This window comes from Lynx rufus, unplaced genomic scaffold, assembly GCF_022079265.1.
Source record: "Lynx rufus isolate CCGP_SWC_20201006 ecotype Redwood Valley unplaced genomic scaffold, mLynRuf1.p SCAF_9, whole genome shotgun sequence".
Taxonomy (NCBI): Eukaryota; Metazoa; Chordata; class Mammalia; order Carnivora; family Felidae; genus Lynx; species Lynx rufus.
Genome location: NW_025814897.1, coordinates 113,937,569 through 113,954,229, shown reverse-complemented (window position 1 = coordinate 113,954,229; position 16,661 = coordinate 113,937,569). Strand labels below are relative to the sequence as shown.

At 63.8% G+C, this 16,661-nt stretch overlaps 1 protein-coding gene across 7 annotated transcripts in view; it reads left to right on the top strand.

Moving 5' to 3' along the window:
* KCNQ1 (potassium voltage-gated channel subfamily Q member 1) overlaps nucleotides 1-16,661 on the top strand; it is a 322,108-nt gene that overhangs the window by 186,777 nt on the left and 118,670 nt on the right. Inside the window, exon 12 of one of the 7 annotated variants that reach the window (XM_047070501.1) lies at nucleotides 1,095-3,468. The exons of the other annotated variants lie outside the window; for them this stretch is intronic. Within the exon in view, the coding sequence (XP_046926457.1) occupies nucleotides 1,095-1,286 (192 nt within the window). The 3' untranslated portion in view covers nucleotides 1,287-3,468. Of the gene's footprint in view, nucleotides 1-1,094; nucleotides 3,469-16,661 lie in introns of those variants that run through there. 7 annotated transcript variants of the gene reach the window in all.

The window sequence follows — 16,661 nt, the reverse complement described above, 5'->3', positions numbered from 1 at the left end:
GAAGCATGTTGCCGTGAACGTTACCGTGCGAGCTTTTTGTGAACACGTATTTTCATTCGTCTGGGGTCTGCCCCAAGTCGCAGAATCGGCGGGTCACGGGGGAGCTTGACGTCTAACCTCGTAAGGAACCACCCGACGGGTTTCCCAAGGTGGCTGCAGCTCCTTGCCTTCCTCCCGGCTTCATGTGACGCCTCCGACGCCGCCACGTCCTCGCCCACACCTGCTGCCCTGGGTCGTTTTCACGTTAGGGATCCTGGTGGGGGTGAAGAAATACCTCGTTGCGGTTTTGACTTGCATCTCCCTGATGGCTGACGAGGTCGGGCGTCTTTTTCGTGTGTTCATTGGCTATTTGTTCTTCATCTTTACGGAATGTCTAGTTAGCCCCTCCGCCCAGTGTCTATTACGTATCATGTTATTATTGAGCGGTTCGAGTTCTTTATATATTTTGGATGCCAGTCCTCTCTCAGACGTGTCCCCCTCCGTTTTGTGGGTTGTCTTTTCACTTTCTTTGATGGTTTCCTCTGGCTCACGATAATTCTTAATTTTGATGAAGCCCAAGCAAACTACTGTGTTCTCTTGATGGTTGTGCGTTTAGTGTTGTAAACTAAGAAGCATCGTGCAAATCCGAGGCCACAAAGATGTATTCCTGTTTTCTTCTAAGTGTTTCTTCTAAGTTAGCCTCAGCTCTTACATCTCGATTTTTGATCCATTCGAGTTAACTTTTGTGGACGGAGTGAGGCAGGAGCCTGGCTTCGTTCTCTGGATACAAAGATCCAGTTACCCTCGCACCACTTACTGAAGAGACCGTCTTTTCCCCACTGAACGCTCTCGGCACCCATGTCAAAAACCGACTGACGGTAAATGTGAGGGCTTGTTTCTGGGTTTTCCATTCTATTCCATTGATCTGTACGTCTGTCCTTATGCCAGCACCCCACCGTCTTGGTTACGGTAGCTTTGCAGCAACTTTTGAAATTAGGAAGTGTGAGTCCTGCAGCCTTGACAGGTGAGCTGCTCACCTGTGTCTGTCCCCGCAGCCGGGCTGGGCCAAACCACGCGAACCAGACTGGGTCTTCCAGCTTTGTTCTTTTTTCAAGATTGTTTCGCTGTCCCGGGTCCCTCGAGCGTCCATACAAATTTTGGAGCCGCTCGTCCATTTCTGCAAAGAAGCCAGGTGGAATTCTAAGAGGGATTGCCATCAACCTGTGGATCGTTTTGGGGAGTATCGGCATCTCAACAATGTGAAGTCTTCCGTCCGTGAACGTGAGCCATCTTTCCGTTCGGTTTAGATCGTCTTAGGTCCTGGGGAGGGGCTACTGTGTGTTTATGGACCTGATGCTGTGGGGTTCGGGGCAGCAGGGACCAGCAGCTGTCCTTCCTTCCCACCCACTGGTCCTGCCCAGCCTCCAGACCCATAACTCCCCAGGGTCTCCACGCTCCTCCCAGCCCTGAGCCCCTTCCTCCGGGCTCTGGCGATGCCTCGTTGGGCCCAGCTTAGTGCACAGCACAAAGTGTTGCTCTGACCCAGATCTTTTCACACCCCTGCCTGGGGCACATACCCTCCCCTCCCCTCTCTGGGAGTATCCTCGTGTCCCAGTGGGCTCACAAGTTGCCCCTCATACCCTCTCACGCCTCTACTCATGGCTTGGTTGTCCCTCCCTGAGTGTGATCACTACCCCCAGACTGTGGCTCCCGGAAGCTAGGATGGCTCTACGGTCTCACCTACTCTCACCCCAAGACTACGTACGAGGTGTGGAAACCCCAGGAAGGTCTATAGGAATAACTAAACTGTTTCCCGGACGAGTAGCTTTATGGCAGTGCCTGCCCCAATCGAGAGAGAGTCCTTAATACCAAGCGAGGCATCTTAGGGCCTCACCACCAGGGAAACAGGACTTTGACAGCTTGCAAAAGGAATTTGAGTTTTTGGATTTCCTTTCAACTCCAGGGTCCCAGATCTGGCGCGTAGTCCTTGAGGGAAGGGTCCTGGCACTGCTTCTGGGGAGGGTGCCTTTGAGGGGAGGCAGAATCGGCTCGTGGTGAGCTCACCTGGAGCCAGTGACAGGTGGCTGGGGCTGTTCCACTGCTCACCTGTGTGGGGCCTTTGGTCAGGGCTGGGTCAGACCGTCTGGAGCAGGTTGGATCACTGACAGCTGGTACGCCCCAGGCTCACTGGGTCTCCCTCCCCGTTGGGGAAAGAGGGAAATGCTCCCTGTATTCCCTGCCCCCCTCCCCCAGAAAGCCAGAGAGGGGACCAGGTCCAAGGAGGTGGTGGCTTATGTCCTTTGGGGTCCTGGGGAGGGGCTTTGTGCAGGCATCATCTCATTCAAAGTCCGAGTATGGCTCCTTCCCACTCACCCATGGACTGTGCGTTTATGGAGCACCTCTGCGCACCAGCCCTCGGCTAGGTGTGACGGCTGCAGTGTGGTATGGTTGCACGTTCGCTGATGCCAGAGAGGTCCGGGCTGCCTGGCCTCAGGGATATCATTACAGGCTCACCAGGGCCCAGGCCGGAAGGGGGATGGCAGCACCCCAGAGCCGTAGAGAGGCTCAGAGCCGGGCCCCCCGTAGTCACAGCGAGGTGTTGTGGGGCAGAGAAAAGGGCTCCTCCCTTCCCACCGGCCTCCCCCAGGGTGCTAGGCCGGATTACGGGCCAGCCAAAAGCACACTGCACGGAGTCCGGAGGGCTGGCTGCCAGACTCTCGGAGGCTCGCCCCCACCTCAGAAGATGGCGGTAGGTCAAGGAGCTCTGAGGGCTTCTGTCCCTCTTGGAATGTGCAAATGGGTTAGACAGAGGCCTTTAGTGGGAGCCCCCCCCCGCCCCATGGCCAGCACAGCCTGAGGCCTTCTGTGCCCTCAGCAGCCGTACCCTGTGGCCAGGAAGCCGGAGGGGCTGAGCTCCCGTGCCTTCTATGCACATGACTCCCTTGCAGCCTCCTGGCGTGGGGTGCGCACGTTGTCCCCTGGACAGGCTTCGGCTGGCCGTGGGGAGGAGGTTGTGGGCGACACGGAAGGATGCCCGCCCCTGCACCCCCGCGAGCCTGTTATCAGAGTGAGGCCAGCCCCCTGGTTGTAAATGGGGGTGGGCTGGGGGATCCTGGTAGGGATGAGGAACCGGAGGCCCCACCGGCGCGGTCCCCCCACCGACACAAGAGCACCCGGGGTGCAGCCAGCTGAAGCCCCCTGTGATATTAACCACGTCACGAAGCGTTTGGGGATTTTACGTTAGGGAGGGATTGACGAGCCTCCGAAATGAGATCCGAGAGTAGCCAGGACCCTGCCTGAGACGCAGCTTCCGTGGATTGAGCGTGGGGAGCCCCCACTCCTCCCGGCGCCCCAGGCCAGCCGGACCTGCATTCCACTCCTCCTCCCGCCTTCTGGAAGCGTTCCCTGAATCACATTGTTCGCTGCGCTCGGTCGGGCCTTCTGGGCTCTTCCTCTGCTGTTTGCCATAAAAACGCTCCGGTCATCTTTTCCGCTGTGGTTTTTATTGTTTTATTTTATTATTCCAGCTATATTAAGTCGGCAAGAGCTACAGAAATGGTTTTTTCTCCCCCAGATTCCAGAACAAGTCGTAGCCATGGTAGATTTTAATTCATCACCCTCCCTGCCTTCCTCCCCGCCCCCTCCCCCCCCCCCACCACACACACACACATACACACTTGCGTTTTCTCCAGCGTTGTCCTTCTCACTGTAAATGGGCGTCTCAAGGACGGGAGCTGGAACAGGTCTCTGCTTCCCCCCCAACCCCCACTCCCATCCAGGGCGAGAAAAAAGTGAGCTCAGATCCCGGGTCAGCCCTGTTTCTGGAGGCCACGGCCACAGGCGCTGCTGGCCCCTGGCCGGGCTGGGCTGCGGTGGGAGCCAAGTGCAGGGTGAAGGCCTGGGGAGGAATCTGGGTTCTTTTGGCTGCTGGTAAGATTACCCATTAAATCCATATTCCTCACTGAGTTCACGTATTCAGAGAATATCCCGTACTCTGGCCGTCTTACATTACTGCAATATTGCTTCCAGATGGGCAAACACCCACTCAGATCCCGGCCCTCGCCAAAGCTACGGCCCAGCGTGCTGCCCGCCACCGTGCCTTTGTTCTGTCCCCGATCACTCGGGGGGGGGGGGGTGCCAGGCCTGTGGTCCCCAGCCCCACAAGAGTCTCTGGAGAGAGAGAAGGGCGCGGGAAACCGAGCGTCTCCAGGCCCGAGCCGTGGGCCGCCAAGGCCTCTTCCCGGGGCCTGTTGCCGCCGTGGCAAGGTCCCGGCCCCACCGGTGCCTGGGCTGGCAGAGTCCCGCTTGTCTGCCCTCACGTCGGGGCTGGCTCAGACAGGAGCCTTCTAGCATTCTACACCCGACTGGCGTGGGTCAGATCCCCTCGCCCTCTCGGCCCACTCCCCTCGCACAGCCCACCCCGCCCCCCAAGGCCCCGCCCGGCCCCAGTGAGGCAGTGCGTGAGCTCTGACTGTGCCTTCTGCCGGACCGTGGACTCTAGGCCTCCTCCTTTCGCTCCTCTGGTCGGCCTGAGCGCGCTCTGGGTGGGGCAGTCATCAGAGACCTGGTCTGTGCCTCTGCCGGGCTGGGCACGGGGCCCCGACCCCACGTGGGGTGGTGTTTGGCAGAAAGGTGGGGGGCGGAGGGTCGGCCGAGGCTTCGTAAAGTCCGATCCCTCGAGGAGGAGACGGCACGCCGGGCGGACCCCGCACAGGCAGAGGCGTGGCGGGCGAAAGACGGCACAGGGATCAAGGCCAGGGCACCGTCAGGTGGGAGGAGACCTCAGAGGCCAGCTATGGAGCCCCACCGCCATCGCTCAAACGGAAGCATTCCCTTCTTGAGCAAGGAGGCGATGCGGACAGATGGGCTCTCGTTCCCCGAAGTCCAGGTCCTGGGACCTGAGTCCTGGCCCCTCACACGCGTGTCTCCAGCTTGTCAGTGCCTGGCCCGGATGCCGCAGCGGGGACCCCGGGGCGGTGCTGCACGTCCGGCCGCGAGGCGTAGCAGACCGTGGCCGCACCCATCGTTGCCGCAGGGGAGAGGTCGTGGGGTGGCTGGGCCAGCCCAGCGCTCAGGGATATCCTGGGGAGCTGTCGGCAAGGGCACTCCAGGGCACCAGCCCCGACTTACAGAGACATTCACCGCCCCCCCCCCCCCCACATACACACCTGTATTCCCAGCCCGGAAAGCAGCCAGCAGCTTGGACCTGTGCCTCTCTTGGGTCTGAGCTCTCAGGGGAGCCCATGTCTTAAAGGTCGTATCCCAGAGGAGCCAGGGAGGTGGGGCGGGGCGGCCTGTGCCTGTCGCCCAGGTCCCCTTGGTGGCCAGCAGGGGAGGGAGGGGGTCCAGGGAGGACCCTCCTGCAGCCGCCCAGGCAGAAGGTGCCGTGACCAGGCCGAGGCAGGGCTCATGTGACAGAGAGGAGGAGACCAGAGCCCTGGGGACTGTGACGGCCCAGGGAGGGGGGGATGGCCAGGGGCCTTGGTTTCCAGCTGTAGGAGTGGATGGGGGTGGATGGGGACCACCACACCTGAGAAAGCCCAGGTCTCCTCCCTCCCACCGTCCAGGTTCTCTCGGAGGAGACTCCCGTCTGTCCCTGGCCGTGCCTGTGAGGGTGGACCGGCCAGCGTGGCCTCCTGCTCTCGGGAGCCCCGTGTCGACCTGCGTGCCACCTGGCCTTCTGGGGCGGGGGAACGGCCATGTGAGCCTGAGCTCTGGTGACTGAGCGGGCAGGGGGCAGCCAGGTCGGAAACCATGCTGACGCAAGCCATAAAACCATCCCCCGGGGTCTCCGTCAACCCCCCGCCCCCGGCTGGCCCGCTGTGACGGACGGCAGGGAGAGGCCGCCCTCCGCCCAGGGGACAAATTTTGGACCTGACTACCTGAGATAAAACAGGGATTTCCTGACAACCTCAGACCTGCAGCTTTCGGATGAATTCCCTCCCGTAAAAGCCCGTTCCAGAGGGCGTGAGCCACCCAGGGGCTGTGCCCTGCCTTTGACCTCGGCTGCTCTGGGAGTGGCAGGACAGGCTCCGACGGGGAGGCCAGACCCCCTGTCTCTCATCCACCTCGTTCGCCTTGGTTGCTGGGCCCATGTTAATTGCTATTTGTATCACTTACAGTTTTTCACATTTTCCACATTTGTGGTCATAAGTGGCCTCACGGCAGTGCGTACCCACTCGGGGCCACGGAGAGAAGCCAGGGGCCCCTCAGCATCCTCAGACAGGCCAGGGCTCCTCTGGGTCCCCCGAAGGGACGGTCTCAGGGGCCGGAGCTACTGGCTAGCGGGCGCAGCCACCGTGGAAGGAGGCAGCCCCGTGGTCAGACACGTGCCCACGTGGCAGCCGCCTAGGAGCACTGCTGTGTCTCCTCCTCCGACAGCCTTGTCCCCGGCCTCCAGCGTGGACCTCGGGCTTCCTGGGCACGTGCCTGCCCGCCCGGCTTCCAGGGCTTGGCCTGCCTCGTGGCGTCCACACACACACGGTCTCCGTTCTGCGAGGCCTGCCGGATTTCCACTCCCCGCCTCCCAGCCACGGCCGGGCCACAGCTGGCCCGAGACGCAAGAGTCCCGCCGAGAAAGGGAGCTGAGAAGGCGTGGGCGGTGTGGCGCTTCTCCCGGGGGGCAGTGGGGGGGGGGTGGCGGGGATCGGGCGGCCGACATCAAACGGGGCAGCGCACGGGTGTATTGGCTCCACAGCGTTATTTCTGTTTCTGCTTCTGGGGGGAGCTGTGGGCAGCCAGGAGCCCGTGGGAACGGGGTCCTGGATAGGAACTTACAGGGATCACTCCCGGCCTCAGGCCGGGAGCTCAGGAGGAGATCAACACACAGCTGCCGGAGGGGCCCCGGTCTGATGTCAGGTGCACGGTAGTCCGTGAGCCCTGGACCAGTCAGGATGACCAAGGACCTGCTGAGTAACAGACAGCCCCGCAGCTTTCCTTCCCTCTCGAGCTGCTGTCCCACTCGGGCCGGCCAGGGGGTCTGCACAAGAGGCCTGCTTACGGCACCAGCAGGAAAAGGAGGGCTGAGGGGAGGAGTGTTTGGGGGGGGGGTCTCTTCTCTCATCAGAGTTTGGGGATCAGGGAGCAGTCCTGATCAGGACTGAGGCTGGCTTTCTAGAAGCGCGCTAGCCCTGACCATCGGGGCCCCGGCACGACACGGAGCCGGCCTCCAGCCCGGACCCCTTTTACACGCCGCTCCCTGTGGAGAGCCCTGGGTTCTCCTCCTGCCCCCCGACCCACAGGCCGGACGCTTCGTCTCGCCGAGGGGCAGCTTGGGGGGCACGAGATCCTCCTTGCGGGGCTGCGTGTGAACTTCACTGAGACTCACGCCCGTCAGGTGCTACCGCTGTTCCCAGCAAGTGAGAAATACGCACCGTGGGGGTTGTGTTATCATCCAGGTGCCAAGTGCACTCGGCCGCCAGGTGCGCATACTCCAGCACCTGGGCCTGGAAAATTAACGGTCAGCCGGGTCCCCCCCCACCCCGCACAGGCGGTCCTGCAGGGGCGGGGAGGAGGGGTCCTGAGCGGCGTGCCCTCCCTTCCCTCTCACCCCCAACAAGGCGAACACGCAGGGGTGAGGTGGTGGGGTTGCTCCCCTGCGGCACCCCGCCCCCGCCCTTGGCAATATTCAAGGCCGTCTGGGGGGAGGGGGTTGGAAATCACCTTGTGGATCGCCCAGAGCGGGAGGGTCAGCAGCTGGCCCTGAACGCCACTCACAGTTTCTCCAAAACACTCAGTATTCAAAAGCCAACAGAAAGGAGACTTTGAGGTGGCCACGGTAGAGTTCTCCCTCCCTCCAGGCTTTCCGGCCTTTTCCTTGTCCCTCTCGAGAGCCATTACCTATGCCGGCCCCCTCTGGGCCCCACCAGCCCCCTCTGGGCCCCACAGCCCCACCGGGCCCCACCGCCTGGGCTAGGAGGAGACTGGTGCTGGGGGAGGGGAGCTCCAGGAAGTCACGGCCCTCCCCCCACCCTGTATTCAGGAAAGTTCCGCAGGCCCCGCTCGCTGGCTTCTTATTTTGTTCTAACCGCAAGCTCTCAGGAGAGCAGAAGCAAAGGTCCCTGGGGACAGCACTGGGGGGGGAGGGGGTGCGGGAGGAGGCGGGGAGCAGGAAAACTGCCCTTGAGAGCCAGGGAGAGGGAAGGAGAGCCTGTCTGCAGGCTTGGGGCCAGAGGACCCCACCCCAGGACCTCAGGGCCTGAGTACCCCAGAGTAGTAACTCCCCATCAGGGTACTTCTAGGGTCACAGGGAAAGAACTAAACTCTGCCCCCCTGGGGCCGGGAAGGCTGCTGTTCAAGCATTTCGTGCTGTGTTGTGTTGTGTTGTGTTGTGCTGTGTTGTGTTGTGTTGTGTTGTGTTGGAAGGGTGTAGTCTGGTGCCCTGGCAGTTCCTGGCTTGAGGCTGATCCCTTCCTCCGGGCTCTAGGTCGACAGGCTGACACGCCTGGCCTGGATAAACCCCTTGAGGACTGCCCCAGCCTACAGGGTCGAGTTTCAGGACAGGGGTCCAGCCCCCAGCCCCTTCTGACCGCCGCCCCCCTCTCACATGCCCCCAGCCTCACGCGTGCAGTCTGGAGCCGGGCACCAGCTGCCCGAGCCCCTGGCCGACCCCACGCTTAGCCTCCCTGCCTCCGGGAGGGGCCCCCTCCCCGTCTCTGAGGTTCCACGCACGGACCTACGGCCACCACAAGCTCTCTGGGGTGCAGCTCCCGGGGTGTGGATGCAAAGGAAGCAAGGGGGGTAGGTGCTGGCTCCAGGAGCTGGCCTCCAGCGACCGCGAGGCCGACAATTAGGAGCCGTCAAGGAGAGCTAGGACCCCAAACCGAAGCTCCTTGCAGCACGAGCACGGCGGGGGCCCCGTTCGGTGCCACCGTAATTTGTCACGGGAAGGACGGCTGCAGCTCGGAGCACGCTAAGGTGTTGACGCCCACCCGGTAGGGTCATCTGTAGGTGCCGTCTGCCTCGTCACCGCTCCCTGGGTACATGCCGGGGGCGGGAGGCCCCGTGGCTGCGGGCTTCGTCACGGCCCCTCCAGCTGAGGGCTCTCAGGCACGCAGAGGGTCTCCAGGTCCGTGCCTCCCGGGGTGGACGTGCATCCCTGGGCTTCGTGATCCCACACGCGAGGTTAGGAACACACAGATTTACCTTCTCGAGAGGCGACACGCCCGGCACACGGGTCCCCAGCGCTTAGAGAACACGGGCCGGGGTGAGGGGTGAGTCTGGAGGATTGTCACAGCTTCGCCGGCCCTCGGCCCAGACGTGGCCTGCAGCGTGGCAAGCCGTGTCTGGTGACCTCAGTGCCCGGGGCCCACTGGTAACCGGGGCGGCCAGGGACAGCACCTCAGGCCGTACGTCGTGTGGTCTCAGAGAAACGGCCCCGCCTCAGCCGTGACCTCCGGAGGCACATCCTAATTTTCTCTAACCTTCACTTCCGGAAAGACAGAGAGGAGCCCAGGTCAAACTCTCCTATTGTAAATGTGTGACCAGGTCGCACATGTGTGCCACATACACGTGCCTGACCCCTCTTGCGCCCCTCGGAGCGGGGATGGGGGGGGCACTCCGTCACCAACACGCGGACCCTCACGGTCTTCCAGGACCGGCTCCGGAAACTCCCTGCGTCCCTCCACCGTGGCGTGGCTCCCGCCGAGAGCCGTGGGGCTGGCGGAGGCTGGTGAGGAGACACTCCTAGGACCTTAGATGGCACAGGGCGCTTCCAAATTGATCACATGTGTGAGGTTTAGAGGCTCAGGACAGAGCCGCCGTCCCCGCCATTTATTATCCTGCAAAGTATCGACGATATCCCGAAAGGCTCGCGTGCGTCGGCGGCCGGCCGCGGCCGGTGATGTGCACACGCAGGCACGCGCTCCCTGGCTCAGTTGCCTTCCGGGGCCAGGCTGAGGTCAGGCCTCCTTCAGGCCAAGCCCACGCTGGCCTTGTGCGGGGACAGCTGAAGGCCAGGAGGAGGCCACTGGCCTTGGGAGAGGCTCCCAGAGCAGAGGCAGCCCCCTCGAAGGTCACCGGGCCGTTCCCTGCAAGGGGAGTGGGACCCAGGGCTGGCCAGCACCGGCAGTGTCTGGTTAACCCCTGCCTGCCGGAGCTCCAGGCGCCTGCGGGGGCCTTCTCGGAGCGCCCTACGTTGGGGACCCCGCCCTGGGTGCCGGGGGCCCAAGAGTGACTTCTCCTTGGCCGCGGAAGACGGGAGTTGAAGCTCAAGCAGGGCCATAGCCGCCCCATTTTGGCGGGCTGGGCTTCCAGAAGCTGGCGGCCCCGTGCCTCCTGGGGAGTTCTCGCTGTGTCTCCCGCGGCCCACGGGAAGTCAGGCCCTCGGAGCACCGGCGGGATTGTCCCTCATTTGCCCCGTTAAGCAGGGTGCGGCGGGGGAGCGGCCTTGCTGGGAGCCGGAGGCCAGCACAGACCCCAAGGCCGCCGGGGCTCGGTCCCGAGGGAGAAGGGAGAGGTTCTCCCGGGTTTCCGCATCCCAGGGGCCACGCCGGGCACTGCCATCCTGTCCTCCCCAGCTTTCCAGGCACGAGGGCCCCTGGCACTCGCGGAGGCCCGGCCCGGATGCAAGAAAGGGGTTTTGTCTGTGGACTCTTGTGAAGAGTTAAAAAGGCAGCGAGGGGGCCGGCAGGGGCTGCTTCAGGTTACCCTTTCTGAATGTCAAGAGACGAGCTGCCTGGGCCAGACCAACTCCAGGGAGACAAGTTACAAAACATCCAGCAGCATCCACGACTAATTTCTTCCCCTGTTTGTCCTGCAGAGGAGGCTGAGTTAAAAGGCAGTGCTTTGGGGGTTGAAAGGCTCCCTGCAGGGGTCTGCGTGCAAGGGGACCCCAAGCCTCCACAGCTTTTGTTCGAGGCCGCTAATAAGCTGACTCCTGCTGGGCGCTTTGAGGGCCTGAGGCCTCCAGTCCCAGCCCGGCGGCTGCCCCTTTTCCAGCGCTCCAGCCCCAGCAGCCGGGGGTGTGCCCAGCATTTCCCCCGTCCATGGTGTGAGTGGAATTAGCAGACTATCAAGAAATATTTCTAGGGATTTACATTCCGGTGGTCAAGAGCCTTCTCGTGGCTTTTCTCCTGCGTGCAGGGGTGGGAGGCGCCCCGCAGAGCTGGCCAGGGGGAGGCAGGGGCGGGCCTTGGGGGGTCACCCTCCTCCATCCCACGGAGCCTTTAGGAGGACCACTCCACTCGGCAGGTCGGGATGCAGCGAACGGCGTGAGGCGGCCACTGTGTGGCTGTTTGCCACCCCCTCCCCCAAAGTGGCCGGGTGGCCGCCCCCGGCCCGGCCGGCAGCACCACTCACCCGGAGTCGTTCCTCTGTCCGCCCCTCGGGACACCGTCACTCTCAGCCCAGAAGGTCCTGCTGTGTCCTTGTCACCACCCGCCCCCCCGGGACACGTGCACCAAGCTTCCCGTCACTTCCAGCTTCCACGGGCCCCCACGGGGCCAGCGTCTCGCGTGGACCGCCTTGCCGCGTGCAGGGAGCACACAGACGGCCTGCCGGGGTCCCGCCTGGCACAGGTCGCAAGGAAGCCCCACACCCCCTCGTAACAGGGCTGATTCCCGAGATCCCCTTGTGGGCCGGCCAGGGCGAGTCAGGGCGTGGGGGGGAGGGGTGGCGGGGAGCCACAGAGCCAGCACACCCTGTCCCTGGAGCTCACAGGTGACGTGACATCACATCAGGCTGACAGGTGAAGAAACACAGGCTGGGTGAGGGCGGGAACGGGTGCGGGCGGCTGGGGTGGGGCTGGGTGTGATTCTTCGGCCCGGGGTGATGGCTTCCCCAAGGGGGTGACAGTCGGGCGGGACTGAGGGCGGCCGGCCGTGCGGGGATGCGAGTGCAGTCTGGGGGGGTCCTGGGGCCAGGGTCTGAGGGCCACGGTGCCCTCGGAGGCCGTGAGAGAGGGGGTGACGGTAGGCAGAGCCGGGCTCCGGGTGCACCCCCGTCCCATCCTGCCAGGGGCAGACGCGGCCTCCGGCCGAGCTTGGAGCCCCGTGTGCCTGTGACACAGGACGTCCCCGCCCCAGGGTTGTGGAGCTAGCAGTACTGTCCCCATTTACCATGGGACAAATGGGGGGGGGGTCACAGACTCTGTAGGGTAACCTCTCTGGGTAGCCTCCCTAGGGACACCGGGCATGTGGGCCTCATGGTGCACTAGAAGTTACGCGAACCCATGCAGACCAGGATCCTGGCTGGGGCCCTCGAGACCCCCAGCAAGCCCCTCCCTCTCTGTGCCTCGGTGTCCTCGTCTGTCGGGGGAGTATGGTACCCTCCTCGGTGGATTTGGGGCGAGGCGGGGAGAGGCACGTAGGTGAGGCCGTGTGGTACTTTCTACGTTCCCGGCATGTCGAGGCCCCGTGAAGACAGTCCCAGGCCAGGTCCGGTCCGTGGACGTGTCCCTGCTGTGACAGCGGTGCCTGGAAGCAGGGACAGCTAGTCAAGGACGATGCTGAGGCTCGAAACAGCAACGTGTCCGTTAGCTTTGCTCTGAAACAAACCGTCCCCAAACCTAGCAGCTCGAAGCAGCAAACCTTCCCCGAACCGAGCGGCTCACACTTCCATGGGTCTGTCGAGCGGGCGGACTGGTACGAGCGGGGGCTGGGTGGTCTCGGATGGCCTCACTCGCAGGTCAGGCCCTCGGCCGGTGCCTGGGGCCTCTCCAGCCAGCTCGCTGGGGTGGTTCACACGGTGGCGGCCCCAGGGTTCCCGGCAGTAAGAGAGGACGGCCCAATGCACAAGTTCAGCCGTGCTCCTGACTCGGTGGCCAGGGCACGTCACGGGCAGGGGGTGGGGAGGGGAGAGGGTGGTGGCCTTCGGGAGCAGCTGCAGGTGTGAAGGAGTTTGCTCTCTTCACCAGGCAGAGCAGAAACGCAAGCCTGGCTCCCCGCTCCTGACCCGGAGCCCGCCCTCCATCCACCTGCCCCCTCCACCACCACCTCTGCACCCTGACCCCTGGGGCCCGGCCAAGGGGCCCCAACCTCCCGACAGAAAACCACATCTGGACCTGGGCCCTCCAGTAGGGTCACCAGGGAGCCCCCGAGAAGGAGCCCGGGAAGGAAAGACAGGCTCAGATAACCCACAGTCTCCCGCCGGCTCAGGATCGCTTCGTGGGGTCACCTTTCCGCGTGGAGCCACTCACTCTGTCAGGGCGGACAGTCCTCGCTCTGCCAGGTGACGGGCCTACATCCTCGGGAGCAGCAGCCGTCGCCCCGCCCGGACTGCGTCGTGCGGGACGGGCCAACACTGGCCGCCAGGGGCCCCGGCAGGTGCCCGTCGGGGACTGGGGACCGGGGCTACGGTCGCCCTCAGAGCAGGGAAGGTGGGGAGTGAGCAGGAGGGTCAGGATGCCCTGCGGGGCTGGAGCCTCGTCACCCACGGGTGGGGTGCACATCGGTGGCCCCCCTGCACCTGCACGCGGCACCCTTGGCAGGCCTGGAGGAGGAGGGCAGAGGAGCCGGGGTGGGGTGGGGGGGTGAGTGCCAGCCTCGTGCTCTGCCCTCCCCCCTCACACCCCCAGGAGGCGATGCCATGACTATCCCGGGCTCCTAGACGAGGACGTGGGGACTTGCCTGGGGAGACAGAGGGGCCAGTAGAGCCAGGAGTCAGGATAGGGCTTCGGATCACCTGCCCCACCCGGAGGGGGGCCTCTAGGATCAAGCTTTGGCCTCAGCACAGAGCCGGCTTTATGTTGCCCTGCTGCTCTCCAGCCGTGTGGTCTTGAACAAGACCCTTACGGGCCTGGGCCTCAGTGTCCTTAGCTGTCAAGTGGGGGCACAGTGGTTTCTGTCACACCTGATCCAGTAACCCTAACCAGATACCAAGGGCAGCACCAGGGCTCAGGGGCCGTCCATCGGGAACCAGCACACTGAGCCCAACGTCACCAGGCGCCCGGTCTGCTCGCGCACAGCCCGAGCCCGGCGGTCAGGTGTGCAATTTGCCCGAGACCGACCGACGTGGCTCTGAATACACGCCTTGAACCGGGGCTAGACCCGTCCGCTGCCCTCATTTCAGCTCTGGGGAGCCCCCCAGGCAGGGCAGTCGGAGGTTGTGAACCGGAGACAGGAGCGAAGTGCCCTGGGGCGAAGGCCGCCCCCGGGGGACACAGGGGTCTCCCCTTCCTGGCGCGATGGCGGGAGGCAGTCCTTGGCGCTCGGGGCTCCGGGCACCCCCAGCCCTGCGCCGCGCGGGCAGGAGAGGCCGCTCAACCCACCTTTGTGTCCACAGAATGGCTTTCACGGCTGAGACGCCCTGCCGTTCGTCTGCGGGGGGTCCCTGACCTCCCTGGGTCAAAGTTGAGGCCTCGCGTTTACCTGTGGTTGAGCAAGCAGCTTCACCAGAGGCTCCCCGCGAACACGGGCTTGCGCCCCAGAACCCCAGTCCGGCTGGCCTGGACAAGCCCATCACACAGGCCGAGTGCCCCTGTCCCTGCAGCGCCCGGAGCCCCTGGCTCAGGACCGGCTCCGCGGCCAAGGCTCCCTTTCCAGCTGTCGGGGACCTAAGGAAGGCAGGGGTGCTGGGCTTTCTGAAACCTGCCAGCTTGTGCAAACGCTGTCTCCCCCCTGCCCGGAGCGCGGGTCACCTGCCTGGTTAATCATCCCGGGGCCCTGCAGGTCAAGGAGAGGCAGGAGGCCAACTCCCTGCTTCTCAGATTCTGCTGAACTAACCGAAACCCTAACCTTCGGGCTTCCCCACTAATTTGTGATAAGGTCTCGCCAAGAAAAACAGCAGGCCGAAGACCCCTGATTTCTTCACGAATTCCAGAGCGCTTGGTTCATTCCGGCAGGGAAGGGGCCCGAGGCAGCCGTGGGTGCGGGGCCGGGGACGGCCTCGCAGGGGCCGCTCTGGACGACCACCTGCCCGCTCCTCAGAGATTGCTTCCAGCTGGCCTGGGCAGCAAAGGCCGAGGGCGGGCCCCGGGCGGCGGCTCAGACCAGGCTGTGCCTGCTCACGTGACGTGTATGCAGACGTGGCCAGCTTGGGCGGGGTTCGTGCGGAGGCTCACGGGCCCAGGCTCCTGGCCTGGCGACCCTGGGGTCCCCGGATGGAGTTGCAGGGATCTGCCAGTGTCCTCGGGCCAGGGACGGCAGTGCCTCTGAGCGAGAGACAGGGCCTTCCTGGAGGCAAGCCTCAGGGTTTCAGAGGGCCAAGGGCCCAGACGTAACGCGGGGGCAATAGCTGCGCTCCAGGAGCTGGGGAAACTGAGGCCCAGGGTGGAGAAGTGACCCCCTCGAGGTCCTGGATCTCCGCACCCTTGCCCACCGTGGTGTATGTGACGGGGCAGCGGCCAGGAGCCCAGAGGGTGCGGGACTGCGGTGACAAGCCAGGACACTGAGGCCACAGAGGTGGGCAAGGCCCATTCCCGACAGGGAGGGGACGTGCCCTTCCAGAGGCTCGGGAAACACACTCAGGCCCTTGCCCAGCAGCTTCCAGCGGACGGCCATCTCCTTAAAGAGAGACGGAACCTGGGGCGCCTGGGTGGCGCAGTCGGTTAGGCGTCCGACTTCGGCCAGGTCCCGATCTCGCGGTCCGTGAGTTCGAGCCCCGCGTCGGGCTCTGGGCTGATGGCTCAGAGCCTGGAGCATGTTTCCGATTCTGTGTCTCCCTCTCTCTCTGCCCCTCCCCCGTTCATGCTCTGTCTCTCTCTGTCCCAAAAAATAAACGTTGAAAAAAAAAAAAAAAAAAAGAGAGACGGAACCTGTTCCGTTCGCCCCTGTGCAGGGGCCCCTCTCGCTCTGCCCCCCTGCTTGAGGCCCTGGGCGAGGAGGTCAGCAGGGGTCAGAGGACTTTGGAGCCCCATTCCTAGCTCCCCACCCCCAAAAGGGTCTTGGGGACCCGGAACCGCCCCTGATGTATCCCGGCAGGAAAGTCTATGCCTGCTTTCGGCATCAGTGTCCTTCAGCTCCTGAGCTCCGGTCCCACGACCGCACAGTTGGAGCGAGATGCACCCTGCAGTCTGGGAAGCACAGCCCCAGATTGGGGTGGGAGCAGAGGGGGGGGGTTCTGGGGGAGCAGCAGCACTTTCCAGCGACAAGCATGCAGCTTAGTGGGCGTTCTGGGGCAGACACACGGGGACCCAAATCCTGGCCTGCCGAGATCGGGGACAGCTCACAGCCTCTCCAAGGTCCCGTCTCCTTGTCTGTAAAACAGATAATAAAGGAAAGCTCAGCGTGTGGGGCAGGACCCTACAGACAGCAGGTAGCTCCTGGGGACCATCTGCGTGTGGGTGAGGTACTGGGAGCAGCCAGGCTCCCCTCGGGAACCTGCGGCCACTGTCCCGGCAGATCCAGCCTGGACCCGGAGGACGGGGGTGCGCGTGGCCCCAGAGCCCTGGAGAGGGAAGGCTGCAGCCGGCCTTGAGCAGAGGAGCACAGACCCGAAGTGGGGGCCGGTGGGGGAGGGCTGCGTGGTCTGGAGGGTGAACGGACAGCACCAGCGGGAAGCATGCACTCGTGCGCCCACGCCGTGAAGGGGCGGGGACACGGGCATGTCTGACATGGGTCCTGCCCCACCCTCTCATGACTCTCGCACAGCCGACGTGACATGGCCAGTTCCCGCTCCCCACAGCCCCTCGTTGCACCCAGGCGCTCTGGCTTCTCCCTGTTCCTCAGCCCCTTCCAGCACGTGCCTGCCCCAGGACCTTTGCACAGGATCCCCTCCAGGTCTCACGATGGCACTGCCCTTCTCCC